Source organism: Balaenoptera borealis (genome assembly GCF_965194805.1).
Source record: "Balaenoptera borealis genome assembly, chromosome: 9".
NCBI lineage: Eukaryota > Metazoa > Chordata > Mammalia > Artiodactyla > Balaenopteridae > Balaenoptera > Balaenoptera borealis.
In genome coordinates, this window is record NC_138873.1 from 50,987,913 (window position 1) to 51,006,605 (window position 18,693).

The 18,693-nt window shown below is 40.0% G+C and overlaps 1 protein-coding gene across 3 annotated transcripts in view; it reads right to left on the reverse strand.

Annotated features, from left to right (window-relative positions):
• The window catches only part of ARMC2 (armadillo repeat containing 2), a 286,480-nt gene that overhangs the window by 147,748 nt on the left and 120,039 nt on the right, over positions 1-18,693 (reverse strand). For all 3 annotated transcript variants that reach the window (XM_082404735.1, XM_082404737.1, XM_082404736.1), the window contains 4 exons: positions 14,797-14,873; positions 10,351-10,449; positions 5,996-6,171; positions 651-753 (listed from right to left, as the gene is read on the reverse strand). In XM_082404735.1, the coding sequence (XP_082260861.1) occupies positions 651-753; positions 5,996-6,171; positions 10,351-10,449; positions 14,797-14,873 (455 nt within the window). The remainder of the gene's footprint in view (positions 1-650; positions 754-5,995; positions 6,172-10,350; positions 10,450-14,796; positions 14,874-18,693) is intronic.

An 18,693-nucleotide genomic window follows, 5' to 3' on the forward strand; every position in this document is an offset into this window, starting at 1 on the left:
AAAAAAAAAAAAAGAAGAAGACCATTTATCCTATGTTGCAAAAAGAGGACTTAAAGTCTTTTCCATGTTGCTGCCTTCCCTTAGATCAACAATACTAATTCATAAAAGATTTCTGCTTAGGTAACTATTTAAGCAACTTAATTATTTAAGGGTATATAAAGAATTACATATTATTAGCTAGATAATTAGAATGTATTACAATTTCTCTACCTACATATTTGAAACACATTTGACACACTGTGATGTCAATTTTATACAACAGTTATAGATGTTTTCCCAGTTTTAATCATTCCTACTATATCAAAAGATCAAACATTTCAATTATGTCAAACACTATTAAATGTATTTTTTCTAGTAGTAAAACCAAGACCAGGAAATGAATTTTTAAATAGGAACCACTTTATAAATTATATATTATTACTACAGGCATTTAAAAAAAAATAGCAGGCTATCCTCCTAGGTTCCAAAGGATACATTAAATGAAACATGGAAAACATAGAGGACAGAGAAAAAACAGGCATCACCTAACTTCTGCATCTTATGAGAAAATAAAATATTCCAGCTATCATTAATTATAACTTTGCTCTCCAAACTTTTCATTCATACTCAAGTACAACATTTGCTCAATGGTAGTGCTGAATAATACTCACCCAGAATGCCATCATTTTGAATCAGAGAATCATTCTTCTCACTCCTGCTAATTTTAAATATAAGCTTGCAGACACTAAGAAGATTCTTTCCACTCACTTTAAGCTGCAGAGAAAGAAATCACATTTCCACTGCAGGGAAATAAAGATATGCCATAATTTTTAAACATAAACATCTAAGTTAAAAAGTGCAGCAAGAGAATTTTTAAAACATAAATAAAAGTTCTAAGGAAATCAACTTTCAAAAGTTTTGGCCACATATTTGCCAACTATGGTATCTAATTAACTCACTTATAGTAAATACAATATAAGTGATATTTAGAGTAAGCACATTTTAATGATAAGCCTTTATTTCTTACTTCATAAAGTCTCATGCTTATATGTGAAATTATTACTTTTTAAAGAATATATGAGGAAAAGGGGGGGGGCTGATGTTGATAAATTTAATTAAATGGAGTAATTGCTTTCCACAAAAGTAAAGGAAGATGGATACTAAAATTTCAGATTAAACTAACCTAGAAAAGAATACATCATGGAGGTGAAGGAAAGAAAAGAAAGGGGAAAAGTACAATTACATTTATCATTTGTATAAAATAAAATGAAGAAGTAATATTCTTTGATTAGATAATACATATGTATTTATTACAGTATTTAAGCCTATTTCTGGAATGCTTTGAGAAAATCACAAGTAACGTTCAAAGGTTAAAATTACCTTCTAATCACAGAAAAATATTCAAGTAAATTAAGCAATAAGGAAGTATACTGTTTAAAAAAAAAAACACAGTATAGGAGGACTGAATCAAATGGTATAAATTAGCTGCATATTTATGTAAATTAGTAAAAATTAAAATAAAAAATCCTAAATGCCCAACATTTGCGAATAGTTTAATAAATTGTGGAACATCAATCCTATTCATATTAAGCAGTCACAAAAGTATAACAGTGAACACCATGCATAAAAAGACATAACCTACTGTAAGATAGAAATACTATGTGCCCTCATTGCAAGAGTGTAGAATATATTTGTAGGAATGAGGTCATCCGAACAAATAAATATATCTGTGTGAAAAGGATGGCATATAGGTCATTATTTTATCATTAAAACGTATCCTTAAAAAAACAGGGTCTTCCCTGGTGGCACAGTGGTTAAGAATAAGCCTGCCAATGCAGGGGACACAGGTTCGAGCCCTGCTCTGGGAAGATCCCACATGCTGTGGAGCAACTAAGCCCGTGCGTCATAACTACTGAGCCTGCACTCTAGAGCCACAACTACTGAGCCCACGTGCCTAGAGCCCGTGCTCCACAACAAGAGAAGCCACCACAATGAGAAGCCCGCACACCGCAACGAAGAGTAGCCCCTGCTCGCCGCAAGTAGGGAAAGCCCGCGTGCAGCAATGAAGACCCAACGCAGCTAAAAATAAATAATTAATCTAAAAAAAAGAAAAAATTCCTTTAGAAAAAACGTATCCTTAAAATTATCTTCAATACTCTTTACTTATTTTTAAAATTTTATTTATTTATTTATTTATTTAGGGCTGTGTTGGGTCTTCATTGCTGCGCGCGGGATTCCTCTAGTTGCAGTGAAGGGGGGCTACCCTTCATTGTGGTGTGCAGGCTTCTCATTGCGGTGGCTTCTCTTGTAGCAGAGCATGGGCTCTAGGCATGTGGGCTTCAGTAGTTGTGGCACGCGGGCTTCAGTAGTTGTGGCTCGTGGGCTCTAGAGCACAGGCTCAGTAGTTGTGGTGCACGGGCTTAGTTGCTCCGCGGCATGTGGGATCTTCCCAGATCAGGGCTCAAACCCATGTTCCCTGCATTGGCAGGCAGATTCCCAACCACTGCGCCACCAGGGAAGCCCTCAATATTGTTTATTAATGAGTTTTCAGCTAGTAAAAAAAAAAAAAAGATAATGGAATTTGTCAGACATATTTTTTAAAGATTCATTCTATGTTTGATCCACAAATATTATTGAGCTCCTATTGTGTATCAGGCACTGTGCTCTTTGCCGCAGGAAATACCAAGGTGAACATGGTCAGCCCTGAGCTGGAGAGAAAGGGGGAGGTGAGTATTATTCATGGAGCAGCTTCTGTCTGCCCCTCTGCTCTAGCGCTTTTCATGATATCTCAGAGCAAACCCTGCAAATTAGCTGTAGTCATTCCCATTTTGCAACTGAAGAGTCTGCTCCTCAGACAGGCCACGTCATCTCATCTCAGCATCACCTGGGTGTGTATTAGAAATGCAGAATCTCAGGGCCCACCAACCGTATTGAACCAGAATCTGCATTTTACAACTTTGCCAGGGGATCGTGTGTACATTCAAGTCTGAGAAGCTCTGTTATGGAAGGCTCAGAAACTGTCACACGTCGCAGAATGGAAATTCTTTCTGTTCTCAGGATGAAAAAAGGAAATGGAAACTTAAAAAAATTTTTTTTAATGTTTAGGTATTTTTAAAGTGTTTAAAAACCTAGGGAAAAAAAGCTGACTAGAGAGAAAAAAAATCTGTATCAATGGAAATATATATTGCCCTTTATATTTAGGAATATATTTTAACCTGTTGGCAATCTTCCACTACATTATGAACCTTTGAGGTCAAAACCATGGTTTGTTACTCTTTCTATATGTGGAACGTAGCATCTGCTATGTACTTAGTGAAACTTGTTGAATAAATGAATGAATACAACTAACCTCACTCCCCACTCCAAGTCTTATATTTTTAGTGAAAAGTGGGAAAGGAAAAAAAAAAAAAAAAAAAGGACACCTGGTATCAGAGTTTTCATTAAAAAACCCCCAACAAACCCCACCATTTCCAGGCCTACTATAAGGTCAGTTTACATTCAAAGCAAATTCCTATACCTTCTCTTTTGGTAACTGTAAAATTATGACTTTGAGACAAAACAAAAAAGACAATAAAACATTAAATTATATGCAAGGACTACAGACTACCCTATATAAAACAGCACTTCCCCCAACACAGGCCATTCCCTATACTCTGCTTTATTTTTTTCCCACAGTGCTCATCAGCCCCTTTAGCACTTTGTTTACTCTCTGTCTCTCCTGCTACATGGCCAGCCTGCAGGGCAGGGGTTATTTTATTCACTTTCATTCCCTGGCACAAAGTAGGTTCTTGCAGTGGGGTAGTTTACATTTATGTTAAACATAGGAGTTTATTTTATTTAAAGCAAATTTGGAAAATTAAAGAAAAGGGAAGTTTAAAAATCACTCATAACACTGCCACTATATATAGTCACTGTTGACATACTGGTATTTCTTTTCTGTTTTTCCCCCTGTATAGGATGTTAGATTGTCTTCCCTTCCTGAATGTAGTTGCTTTCACACTGTATATATGTTTGTACTCTAAAAAAATCTTAAAATAGGCAGATATATTTTTGTAAGATTTTTTTGATACAAAGGTTAAGATGAAAATGGCTATCTGGCAAACCCCATTTAACCAAAGAATGCAAGAAATCAGAACTAACATTATACTCACTGGATTTTTTTTAAACTATAAATAATTTTAAATGTCTGAATTCTAATATTAAACAGGTAGATAAAATATTAGCAGAAGTTATTTTAAAAAATTTTAGTCCTATGATCTTCAGTTCTTTGTCAAATTTTTTTTTTCTTCAACAGCTTTTTATGAAGTCCTTTAAAAAAAATTTATATAGAACCCCATTACCAAGGTCTAAGGGAAGCAATGTCTTGCCTGGAGCATTATAGAAGATTCATGTGGCAGATGGGAAGTTGGACTTGTTGGTTGATCCTGACCGCCATCTACAGTCAATCAAAAAGGACAGCCCACCCACCTCTGCACTCTGGACTGTAGCCTAGCGGTCTTGCCCGATTCAGCCAGGCGGTCAGTGTCACGGAGAGGGCTTTATCTAAACATATTTTTCGTTCAGAATGTGTTCACTGCCTGGCAGATCGCAGTCTTCTGCCCTAAAATACTTAAATTGTGCCATGTATATAATTAATTTGAATGGCACCTTTAATAACCAAGATGATATTTTCTCTGCAGAGCATTAACAAATTCATGGCATTTTCCTTCTTCCTTTCTCTCTCTCTTCTATTTATTTACTTACTTGGTACAGAGCACAATGTCTAGGATGAAAAACAAGGGCAGTCCCTGGGCAGCTGGTTGCTTGGGTCCAGCCCAGGGCAGCTACACCAGTAGAGCCCTCCAGCCTCACACTGGGGTCTCCTGGGCCAGGAGGTGCCCCAAATCCAGAGCTGGAGAAGGAACTGGGCAAGCGTGCAGTTATCTTTTCATCTCTACTTATAACTTCTGACTTTAAATCCTCCCTGTGGTTTATGTTCTTTCTGTTTCATTAAAACTGATCCATTTTCATCAATGAGAGGGGATTAAACTACTACTGAAATCATTATTTCAAGTAAATGTTGCTTTCTGCATCACGTATCATATCATAGTTTTTACAAAGAGGGTGAATAGTTTAGGGTGGCAGCTAAATAAGAACATACTTCTCCAAAAAACTGCATAGAATATGTAGTCAGAATATTCTGCTTTATGAAATACTTCAAAGTAAGAAATAGTGGGCACCCTTACTAAACTATTAGTAAGTATGCCAACACTTACCTTCACTGTGTACTTTAAGATTTTAAATTATATGAATTATGGGTGTTAATAGCTTTTACTTTTATGAAACCAGGTAAACAAAGCTTCATTCATTTGTTTTAGCGGCTCTCTTAGAACGGTCTATAATAATTGTGTCTTATCTTTTGGTTCCAACTGTTTATGGCTGTGACAACAAAGGGCTGCACTCAAACAATGATATCATTTTGTTTGAGACAGAGCTTCTACAGACTTTTATTAAAGGTGTCTGGCCTTTTCTTCTAACACCTCACAGGAGCCTTCTATGACCACCTTCCCATGACCACTAAGCAGCTGGTTCTGTTTCACGTGGCCTCATAAAGCACCTGGCCACTATGACCACAGACCAAGTTATCTGAAGTTATTTATTAAATCACGTGATAGAACCAAGCACCCAGCAGAAACCGTAGGGCAGAAACCACAGTCTGCTCTCCGATACTGATCTCCAGTCAGGTTACCTGAGCGACTGTTCTGAATGTGTTTGCCTGTTGTCACTTTTTTTTAAAACCTTGCCACAGTCCATGTGTAAGGGTTTATTTGAACATTTTATCTGTACTCAGCCTTAGTTCCTTAGATGGTACTTTCTGGTCAAAATTCTGGGATGTCAGTTTACCACCTTAATTTTTTTTCAAGATTCTAAACGAACACACTGCCTTTCTAATCTTCTTTGTAACATTTACAAATAAAGCATTAAACAGAACTTTTATGTGCTACAGTCTACGAGACCAGAGGAAAGAAAAACTTACTGCTAGAATAATTTTTGCAAGTTTAAGGCTCAGCAAGTCTGAGCCAACATCAACTAGTTTATATAGGGTCTTCAGGAGAATACTTCTTCTCTTAAATTTACTTCCAAGCATGTTTCCTTCCTCTAAAGCGTGATGAAGTTGTGTGCAAGCCGCACAAACCGTTTCAATGTTTTCTTCTGTCAGGGCAAAGAGAGCAAAGCAGAACTTACTCATTGAGGTCAAGTTTACAAGTGTGTCAAACACAGATGGTGTAAGTAAAACCCCAAAATTATTTCCCCAGACATCTTCAAATTCTTGAACTATGTTTCTTTTTTTTCCATTTCTTATCATTTCCATCTACCTGATTTTTTTTTTTCCATTTTGTTGCTCCATCTCCTACCATGCTGACTTCTTTACTAATCAGTTAGCTTATCTAAAACACACAGCCTTTCAAAGAGTGTATTGAGAAGTGGAACTGCATTATCTCAGCTGCTCTCCTTTATTCCTGATGAGCCACCCACCAATGCTCTGCTCAGGGCCCCAGAAGCATTCCACTCACGTCTCTGCCGTCGACCCTCTGCCACACAGTTCCAAGGGCCCAGAATGTTCTCCTTACCCTCGCCCCTACTGATTTTGGTCCTTCAAGGCTCTGTTTACTTTCTGGTTCCTCTAGAAAAGGTGTACCATGCAACATTCAACAAATACTGTTATTTTTCACATATATATGCATGTTGTGTTACATGCCCAATGCCCTCAAATAGATGTCATGCTAAGTGAGTAGGAACCATGTCTGACACATCTTTGTACCGATAGTGCATGGTGCAGTGAAAATACTGTACTGACAGCCTATAACATAGCTTAATGCAGATTCATTTTCTAATATGTCTATTGATAAAAACGATGATCAACATTTTCCTCTGAGAATAATGCTCATTATCTGAGAAAGGAAGGTGCAAGTGGAACAAAATCTCAAAATGTCACCACATCCACCATTATTTGGAGGTGGGTATTAGCAAAGAGGATAATAAAAAGAAGACTTTAGTTAGGAAACAGGGGAGACCTAGACCACTTCATTTTATAATTAGAATTCTGAGGAAAGCAATTTTTGAAAGTGGTAGCCCTACCAACAGGCATACAAGGAAGAAAAGTAGCACACAAAATAGAACATGAGGGGAATATAAGGATCCAAGGTATAAGGCATTCAGTTGAAAATTATCTCTGATAGATTCCGTCACAAAATTTAAAAGTAGGAAACCAATCTTAAATAAATACCATAATGTGCTCTTGAAAGCCCGCATGGAGGAAGTGTGCGCCTGCAGAAGGAAATGACTCAGGCCATTTTTAGCTCTTTTCAACAATAACATCTAAGAAAAAATTTTAAACCTCAATAGCTAAGTAACCTTCCATGCCTCTCAGTTATGCACTTAAATAAATGAATTGATGGGAAATGACTTAGACTAACTTTAAATAAAGGGAAAAACCTGAGCTCTACTGTAAGAAATAATTTTGTTTTGTTGTTTTATTCTTCTGTTACTGGCAGTTTCTTCACAAACCCCAAGTCCAGGCTGAGGGCTACTCTGTGGCAGTGGGTAGACTTCAAGGTATTTTTCTAATACTTCCCTCCACAAACTCTTCAGCCTGGTGGGTTCTACTTAAGAGTAGCTGTTTTAGCTTAAAAGAAATTAAAAAGGAAGGCTCCCGGGTCAAATTTTAAACTATTGATCAAATTACCTCTTTCTACCAGTTGGTCTGTTATAACTGCCATGTAGTCTCAAAAGACAGCTTGAATCTAAGAGCTATCAAGATTCTCAAGGGGCTAAAGCTAGTGGGTGAAAGTTTGATGAGTAACAGAAAGCAAGGTAGACTCAAAGTAACTTCTCCCCATAAGATACCTATTAATTAGAAAGGGAAAAACAGTGATTTTACAGTGGAAAAACCTGGCAGACACCACCTTCCCCAAGTGATCAAAATCCACATCACCAGTAAAGGACCAAATCAGCATCACGTGCCTCCTGATAGGATACACTGGGAAGGACACAGCACCACTCATGCTGCACACTGCCCCAAACACCTAATAAGCATCTGATCGTGAGAAAAAACCAGACAAACCCAATTTGTGGGGCAGTCTATAAAATAATTGGCCTGTTCTCCTCAAATACATCAAGATCATGAAAGAGACATGACAAACAACTGTATTTTCTTTCTATAAAGGAAATCATTAGGATAACTGGCAAAATCTGAATAAGGTTTGTAATTTCCAGATACGTAACAGAATGCCCTTGTTTCTAAAAATACATGCCAGAGTACTTAGGGATATGGGGTATCATGATGGCAACTTGTTCTCAAATGGTTCAAAAAAGGGAAAAAAACAATGTGTGTGTGTGTTGGGGGGGTGTGTACAGAAAAAGAGAGCAAGAGGGAGAGAGGGAGGCAGGGAGAGAGGGAGGCAGGGAGAGAGAGAATGATAAAGCTTATGTGGTAAAATGTTAATATTTTGGGAATCTGGGGGAAGAGCATACAGGATTTCTTTGTACTATTCTTGCAACTTTTCTAAAAGTCTGAAATTATGTCAAAATAAAAAGTAAAAGAAAGAAAGAAAGAAGGGAGGGAGGGAGGGAGGGAAGGAGGGAGAGAGGAAGGAAAGATCTCAAACGGTCAAGTAACCTAGTCCTACCACCACTTGCTGTTCTTAAAGTTGTCTATGGAAGAGATGTCATCCTTCAGCATTTAATAATCCCCCAAGAAGGGAGATTCATCCACATTTCAAATCCCAAACTCCTGCTAAGTCTTCTCTGTTAGTGCCTGTGGTGACAGAGCCCTCAGAACCCTCTTAAAATCCTTTAAGCTGAAGACTTTCTCCAAGGCCTTTGTGCTGCCCCTATCCTCCCCACTGTGCTCCTCCTGGTATGTTTTCTTCTTTAACCTTTGCCCAGATTGATTGCTCTTCCCATTAGTTTTTAGGCACATCTCCCAAAATAAAGGACCCAATGTTAACCAGGCTATCATGAGGGTGAAAATGATTGACCCTAGAGGGGACAAAGTCATCATGGTCTTATTCTCAGGGTTTTGAGCTGCAGTGGACTTTGGTGATGTTCTAGCCTCAGCTATGCCTCACCTGGCAGGTTAGAGCACCTCTGTGCACAGAGATCAGGTGATTCCCAGCCATCTGCTTCGTTAGCAGCACCAGGACCAGAAACCCCATCCAGGGCTCCCACATTAACCAGAAACACTGCCAAGCACCATCAGAGAGCCCAGGAGGGGTGAGGTCATTTGAACCTTTAAGGAAGTAGGTCTTTTGCACAACTTCCCTGGTTGGTTGGTGGGAAGGACTCATTTACCCTGCTTCTCCTAGGGCTTCTTCCGGCGGCTACCATGCTGGTTCGCTCATCCAAGGAGCACTCATTCCACAGTTGTTAGTGAGGGCCTCATGTGTGCTGTGGGTCAGGCACTGGGCTTGGCCCTGGGGCCAGGACTGCAGCTCCAGAGGAGCCCATTTCAACTTCAGAAGTGGAATCCCTGAGGAGCAGCAAGGGGGCAGAAGGTGGGATGGGGGGGTGGGCATTCCATAGGTCAAGCTTTCCATAGGTCACCTTGGCAGAGACCCATGGGTTGTGAGCCTTCCTTGCTGGGGCATTCCAGAGTGTAATGGTTGGGCATATCCCAGGCCACTTCCTGTTCTGAGTGGCCTCCCTGACACGCATTCTCAACCTTAGGAACGAGGACATACAGTCCTCCCTCAGGATCCACAGGGGATTGGTTCTAGGACCCCTGCATATACCAGAATCCGTGGATGCTCAAGTCCCTTGTATAAAATGACATAGTGTAGTTGGCCCTCTGTATCCGCGGGTTCTGCATCCTCGAATTCAAACAACCACGGATCAAAATTCCATTTGCAGTTGGTTGAATCTGTGCATGTGGAACCTGCAGCCATGGAGGGCCGACTGTATACGTTTGGATCTAGAAAACCACAGGCACACCTGCCAAGGATGCCAGTCTATGAGACTTCGTCAAAGTTTCAGAGGCCTGAAATCTGTTTTAATTTTTCACCGTTTTTCATGAACTGCCACTCAAGAGTGTTCAAACTGGCATCTCCTTGGGAAGAGGAGGTGATAATTTATATTCCAAAGGGAATTTCAGAAGTAGGTTCTTTTGCTGCATTTAAAGTATAATTTTACTCACTGAAAATTAAGTTTACATGTATTGATAATATCTAATACATACACTACTGGGTAAATAAAATAGATGACTTCATTTGTTTTTGAACATGTTCACAGAAATGATAGTCAGAGTGTGCTGAAAATATCAGGGCAATGAGGAACATATAAATAAGTGCAGATATTTTTAATTTAAAACAACTTTTTTTTTTTTTTTTTTACCTTTTTCTAATTCACGCAAAATCGGTACGATCCTTGTATTCCAAAAGACTTCACCTACTTCTATTTCTGTATCCTTTTCTTGCAAGTCGAGTTTTGAGTCTGTAATAGAAACCCAGAAGAGGAGAAAGAGCCATGAAAAAGGAGTTATAACTGGAGCACCGCCATGAGACACTGTTATCCATCCCTATAATTAACAAACTCTAGAATTACATTACGCTTTGCCCCCCAAGCCCAACTAATTCTAATTAGAACTACATTTCTTCTAATCAACTCATCCCAAATTAAACTCAGATAAGATAATGTAAAGAAATCAGAACTTTAAACTCTGGGACACTGCATAAAGTCTTCAGCTTTGTAAATGTTGAAATTATTGTCAGTGAGGCAAAGACATTGGAGTTGGGTTTTTTTGTTTGTTTTTTTACTTAAACATATCCCTCTGTAATATAAACAGAAAACTATTGATATGAAAAGAATAAGGATTTTGAAAATGTTTAATGAAAAATTTTCTGAAAGGGAGGCTTGCAGGGACTATTTTTTCTATAGAAGATAAAATGTCCACATTATCGTGAGGCCACGCCCGTGGCTTTGTGTGGGGCAGTGGGAAGCCCGAGCTCTGGGTGCTGGCAGATCTCAGTTCAAATCCCAACTCCATTACTGATGCACTGGGTGACAGGGGTCTGGTTTCTTATCCTTTCTGAGCCTCATCAGCAAAACAGAGATTAAAATATTTGCCTTCGGGGTTATGAGAATTCAAAGACAGGATATAGGCAAAGCTCTGAGCCCAGTGCCTAGCATCTAGTGACACTCAATCAATATGGATTTCACCTCCCTGATTAGAAAACCAACAAACAGATCATCACTGTCTGAAGTGTATCGGGCTGTATGATGTCACCAGATCACCGAGAAGAGATGCTGACTGACGACGCAGGCTGTGGAAGAGTAATAGCTCCCACAGCTTGTGTACTTTAGATCCAGCAGGCCTGTATTTAATTTTTGTCACACTATGAGGAGGTCCCCAAACTGTCACTATTTTCCAGATGAAGAAAGTGGGGCTCAGGCTTATTAAGTTACCTGCCCAAGGTCATAGAGCTAAACAGCCCTTGCACTTGACCTCTTCAGGGCCATTCTGCCCTGAAGCAAACTGGAAAACTAGAAGGTAACTTCAGGGAGAAATGTAAATCACATTAGAAACTGCAAATCATGATTACATTTCACGCAGGCAAGATCTCCAGGTCTAAAACACTGACAGTCTAGCCGGAGGGGGCTCCGCTGTGCCGGGCACTCAGAAGCAGTGCTACAGACAAAATCCTCAGCCTTCCTTCTCTGAAGGCCACCCCCTAAGGCCCTCACCTGGCACCCAACCTATACTGGTTCAGGGAGTCCGCATCTGCTTAGAGCGGACCTGGTACCAATTAAGTGCCCCCGCAGTGGGTGCCTGGACCCTAAAAATGTCACATGGAGAGTTAGAAACCATAGGGGCAATCAGAGGGTTCTGCAGAGAGAGACAGAGTAGTGAAAGGGTGTGTGGCCTGTATATTTTTAGGGTGTTTTAACTCAAAACCAAGACAAGCTGACCAGGGAAGCCTGTTAAGAGCACTGGTTCTAGAGTCACTGTCTGGGTTTGAGTCCTAGCTCTGTCACCTACTAGCTGACTTTGGGCAAGTTGCTTCACTTTCCCTCTGTAAAATGGGGTAACAATGAGCATCTCCAAGTATTGGGATTACGGGTTATTAACTTCTTTTATGTGCTCCTGTATTTTCCAAAACCTCTCATGTACTTGTATTACTCTTGAGAAAAAATATACACAACACATATTCAATTTTCCCAGCAGTGGTGACGTCACCCAGGAGAACCTGGACAGCTCTCCCGCCCAGTGTACAGGCCTTTCCCTGACACTCCGCGCTGGAAACGGCCACCCCCCAGCTGCCGTTAAGTCCAGGCTTGCTTTTATCAAACCTTCCTAATCTCAAGAGGGGCCGATGCACACTGGGCATGAAGAGCATTTGAGCAGCAGAAGCAGATAGAAAGGATGTCAACAAAGCTGTTATTAAACAATGTAGGTGCTGTCGATGGTTTTAATAGCAAGGTTGCACAGGATCTGCCCAACCCAAAAGGAAGAATTCACCAAAACACATAGTTGAATTGTCTTTAGGACAAAACCAGTCCATATCAGTTCACAATCCCCTAGCCAAAACCTTTGGGACCAGACGTGGTTGGGTATTCAGAAAATTCTGAATTTGAGTAAAGGCAATATGGTGCCCACACTGCATGACATACCACCACCAGTGGGCTCTCCTGAGGCAGCACCCTGCAGCGAAACATGTGAATACTCACACTGAAGAAACAAAGGCTATAACTGACTTCCCATCAGTGCAGGTCAGGCATTGCCACTAAATGAGTTTGTGTAGTATTTCAGCTTTCAGAGCTTTTGGGGTTTCAGAATTGCAGGAAAAGGATTGCAGACCACCATCTCCATCTTTTGGATTATTACTTTTATGAATCTTCCCTAACATTGATAAATTATGGTTATGGATCCTAAAAGTAAACATGACTATTCAAGCAATATGAAAAAGCCATAGTGGCTCATATTCCCAGGTATCAGACATAATCAAAGTCCAAAGTATGCGAATAAATTCAACATATATCAAGGCAAGGGGAAAGCCAGGAGATAATAAGCCAGGCAAAAAATATAATAGACAGCTATTTATGACACACGTAAATCTATTAGAAATACAGACTTCAAGTCCAATCAGTTCAGATCAGCCTTTTCACCTTCTATGCGACACGCTCTTTAGCAGGACCGCTCTATGAGAAACCACGATTATCAAACCGTTTGTCAGGACAAACAAGACTGATAACACGTTCACCCCAGGAAGAGCTGAATTACAGGGGTGAGTCAGAAATCACAGAGCAGTTTATTTAGCCTTTGGAAAGGAAAGGCCCTCGTAGGCCCTTCTGAATGTTTCTGAGACTTGTTTCTTCTCAGAACAGAAGTTTGCCAGACACCGTGGTGTAAGTCTGCTTTCAACCCTCTCCCAGGAACCCCTGTGCGAGCAGGGGTGTCTGGCTACGGCCTTTCACCTCACACACCTCCTCCAACTCTGCTCTCCACAAAAACCCCATTTTATACACTAACCCAGCTTCTACCCTAGAAACTGAAGCCTGGAGTCATGTGACTACTTTTTAAGATCCACAGATGACAAATAAATACAGTTTGTCTCAGTCCTGGGCAACAACCCATATAGAAAGCACTTTCATCTAGGTTCACAGTTTGCTAAATATAAAAATTATGATTCAACAGGAAATTGGGTAAGTCAAGCAGAAATTTCAGCATGTTTTTGAAGATTCTGCTGTCTCAGTTGTTATAGTTCTTAACCGCAGCTTCGAGTTCTGGACACAAAAACTTGACACAATGTTTATTGGCTGCTGTTTTTAGCATGTACACGTAAGATGCTTAGCAACAATGCTGATGCGGAAATCAGTCTATCTAAGATTTTCCTGAGTACTACAGAAATTCCCACTGGTCACAAAAGTCATCTGATTGATAAGAAATTAGTTCTGAAGGTAATAAAATATTTTTGAACTGAATATTAGTTTGGTTTCATAAAAGTTCATGTGCACCAAAAAAAAAGTATGAAGAACATAACAAACACCTGTGTACCCACAAATAGTTTGGTCAAATACCAACTGTATTTTCATTCTCCTCCTTATTTCAAAGGAATAAACATTACAGATATTGTTAATGCTCTCTGTGTGCCTACCCCTTCCATTCCCCTCCCCAGGGGTTACCACCACGCTAAATTGAATGATTATTTTTATCATGCTTGACTTTACATGTTTACCACATAGAGCTGTAACCATAAACAACACATGTCATTGTTTTTCCAACTTAATTTTTTCATGTAATGTTACGTTTGTAGTCATTTCATTCAATATTATAAATGTGCTCTGGTTCATTTTTCTAACTGCTATGTTCCATTGTATGAATACATTTTGTAGCATTTCTAGCCTGTGATTTATATTGTTATATACTTTCTCAAACAGTTTAAAGTTGCAAAGGGCTGATTTCATATAGTTAATATAGTTTCATTTAAGGGAGCCATGATTTTGACTCAAGTATTGAACTTAAGAACAATGTGGATGTCAAGTTTTGCAACCTTCCAAGTGCTTTTACAAAATAATTTCTGTGCAGTCGTTAAGATTGTAATCTACAGATGTTTGAGGCACTAGAGCTGGGTAACGGTAAGAGTGCTAAGACTGTTGTGAAAATAATAAAAATTTATCAAAATAAATGCTGACGTGTGACCAAGCTAGACTAAGTTCCTGGAATTTTCAAAGAGCGAGCCAACATCAGACATCTTTAGTGCAAATGATTATCCTACAGACGGAGATTCTGAGGATAAGATGAAGGAGTGCTGGGGACCTCTAAGAACACGGGAGCCTCACCTGTTTTGGTGTCTAGCCTGCTCTGGTCTGAGCTTCGGGAGCATAAGGAGGCCCTTGAACGCCTCTTCCACTGGTCCCTGGGAGGAAGAGGAATACACACAACACTCAGCACAAAAGCCAAAGTAGTTCTCTTTTTGTAAGTGTCAAGAGTCAAGAGTTGGCTAAATATAATTTCTGAAGAAACCAGAAATGGAGTTTGGTACTCCATATCTCATTTAAATCAACCTCTGATTTTCAACTGAGATTTGTCTTTTAAAGACAAGTCAGATTTGCTTTACAATATGAAATACAGCTACTAGAAAGAACAACAAAATAAATCCAAAGTTTATTTTGCAAATCAAAAAAACTGATTAAGGATCTACACCACAAGAGGTCACTGTTGCAATAAGAAAGAACTCTGGTATGCTTGAATCACAAAAGCCTAGTAGTGGTTAGGGGCTGGGAGAGACCTCTTTCCCTCACACTCTGGTACACACGTGCTGCAGGCAAGAAGACTGTTCCCAAATTGGTCAGATGTGGCAAGGATCACACAGCAGGGTCAGATCTGGAACCCACGTCTCATTTTTCCAATTCACTGCTCTTTCCACCAAATCACTAAGTCTCCTGTGTCCATTTTATAATTTTAAAATTAATTAAATTAATATTCTCTAAAAAAAATTTTTTTAAAGAAATATTTGACATGATAAAAAATCGAAGGTAAATTCAAGCAGTCCCCAGATGACAAATATTTTGTGTTTCGAATGAAAATTTGGTGGCTGGCCAACAGCAGGATTATATGCCTGGGTTTGGTTTGGTTTTGAAGCTTATATACAATGTAGAGATGGTCTATGAAGGACATAACTTCTCTTTAGCTAGAGCTGATACTTAAAACACTTACTTTTAAATATCTGTACAAAATTCCAAGGTTAAAAAAAAAAAAACTACTGAGAGAATAATAGTGCAAGTTTTACAACAAAAATTTCATTTTTACCATCAAATATAATATTTGCCACAAAAATCATAAAGAATGCACACTCATGTGGCCAGGGTCACCCATGAACATCTGTGGCTGTCCACTGCTCCTGCTTCCTGTGTAGTGAGATCCGCAGCAAATGTTCAGTGCTGCGTCTTGGCCCTTGGCCTTGACTACTGCCCCAAGAATTCGTTTCTCCAAATATCGTTTTTTCCATAAACATTTCCTTTTTTAAAAAACACTTGATTTAACACTTCCTTTTATCGTACAATAGAGAAAAGATCGAGTTACTCTCCCCAAAAGGGTCTAATTATTTAATACTCTGAAACAATTGCTTTATTTTTATATACAGTAAAATCATAGATCTGGTAGCAAGATGTTCTGGCCAATCCAAGAAAGAAATGGGGATGGGATCCTTTCTGTCAACACTCTCAGAGTAGAGATGCAAATGGAGATCTCAAAGAAGACAGAAATAAAGAAAATCAACTCTATGAAAAGGTAAAATACCAAAAGTTTGGCAGGGTGTAAGGCCAAGGAAGTTCCCAGACTTCAATTCTAGAAATAACAAGAAAGTTTGAGGACCATAGAGACAAGCCTTTCTTTTCATTATGGTCCTAAACAGCTACTGAAATCAAGCAGGATAGTTTACATCTAATACAAGTCCCTGATCCATCCTCCCTGAGGACATGGCCGTGATGAGGCTGCCTCCGTAAATACCACATTTGTGTGTCCCCATTTGGAGGGGCGGTTAAGAAGGGTCCTTCTTATCAAATACCAAACCTTGACAGCGCTGGGTCCTACCGGTTCTCAAGAAGAGCAAGGGTTGGCATCCACTAATCCTCTGTGTGACCATCACGGTACAGTGGTTGAGTGTGCAGGCTCTGGACCCAAACTACCTGGGGTCAAATCCTGGGCCCAAGTATTGTCAGCCATGTGGCCTTGGTAAGTTACTTAACCTCTTGGCCTTGTTTTCCTTTTCTTAAAATGAGGGCAATGCCTCTACTTAGCACAGTGACTGGTACGTTTGAAGAACTTAATAAATTGTCAATATTCTTTATCTCTTTTGTTCCGAGTCAACAAGCACCTGTCTGAGCAGCCCAGTGCTGGGTGTTACTGTGATAAAGAACGTGTAAGACATTGCCCAGAAGTTTAAAATCTACTTTGGGGAACTAAGGAAGTTTTTTTTTTTTTTAATGGAAAATTCTAATGGATTCTCTAATCAAATACTAGAACGTGAAATTCAGCAGGTGACAAGGACCAGAGGGACGCTGAGGAGGAAGTGATCACTGAGAGGGAGAAGTGGACCACAGGGTGGGACTTAAAAGGGTAAAAGTCAAACCAACAAATGACAACACTGCTCTCAGTGGGGGGAGTAGCATGAAGGTAAAGAGGAGCATGAGAAGCCTAGTGGGTAGGGTAAGGGGGTAATTGCACAGGGCCAGCAATTTAGGAATAGGTTTCTGGGGGCAGGTATCAGGAACAGCCATCTGAAACTTCAGGTTGGATCAATGGACCCAATTAGATGGGCAATAAGGATCTGTCCTAGGTTCTTATACAAGGAAATGGTGAGATTTGGAGTTACGTGATGACAAAAGTATTTAGGAGACTTGGAGGGAGGTAACAAGGACTAATTCTTTGAAGGTGATAGTGGGACTGGGGAAGTAGGAACAAGTTCAAGAGACCCTATAAATGAAAAGTTGATAGGATTCGGTGGATGATTTCAGGCAGAAGAAAGATGAAAAGGCAGACCTGGAGGAACAGGACAGCAGGGTTGCCATAACAGAAATGGGGAGGTTAGGGAGCAGCACAGTTTGAGGGGTAAAGCAGGTCTCTGTTTTGCCATGTTGAGTTTCTGATGAAAAACGGAGCATCAGCAAAGGAGACATGGAAATCAGGAAAGGAGCTCCATTAAAAGTCAAAGCAGGACACCGGGACTAGAGTTATCAGAAGAGTGGCTCAAAGACCAGAATCTCAGGACACGGCCTTGTCTCAGAGAGTCACAGGTAAAGGACAGAAACAGGAAAAGGAGTCCAAAGCAAGAAGACAGAGAAAATATGCTCTCATGCAGTCCAGCATGTTGAGAAAGTGAGCACGATTGACAGGTCCAGGAAGATGAGGACGGAGGAAGAACTGTCCGGTCTGGCGAGGGTAAGCCTAACAGGGTTTCCGTGGAGCAGTGCAGCTCAGGACCCACAGAAAGCATGAAGCGGGGAGAGAGGCATCCAGAAAAGAAATTCCCTCTCTGCTAAAGACTAGATGCCCTTGTACTCAAAGAAGAACTGTCTCACTGTAACTGCTACCCATTGATCTTGGTTCTACTAATGAAACAAATCTTTATCCTTCTTCCTCTTGACCATCCTTCAAATATTTAAGTATGTCGTGGTCACCACTTAAGTTCATCTCCTATGGCTTAAATCCTAAGGTTCCACCACTTCTTAGCTGTGTGACCTCGGGTTAAGTTTTTAACCTAAGCTTTGGTTTCCTTATCTGCATATGAAGGGGTGGTAAATAACAGTGCCCCTCAACGTAAGGCTGTTGTGAGGATTAAACGACGTGACGTGGAATCGCTTAGCACAGTTCCAGGCACACAGTAAATACTCAGCAAGTGTTTACTATTATCATGGCTGTCATCACTGTTGTCATTAACAAACTCCAGTCCCTTCAACTGTTTCTCATCAAATCTCTTCGTCAGCCTGTTCAGTTACTCAGAGTGAGTGTCAGTTTGTCTGGAACCCAGCACTGAGCTAAAGGTATGGCCTGAGGAGCAAAGAGGAGAGCTTCTAAATGATGCAGCCTAAAACTGCGTGAGCGGTTTTGGTGGTCACATCACAGTGTTGGTCAATTCTCGTCTTTTCTTCCATATGCAGCTAAAGGCAGATTTCCCCCATCTATGTTGGACTCCTTCTTATTAAATTTCAGTGTTATACTTGGCAAAGGGTTTCTGT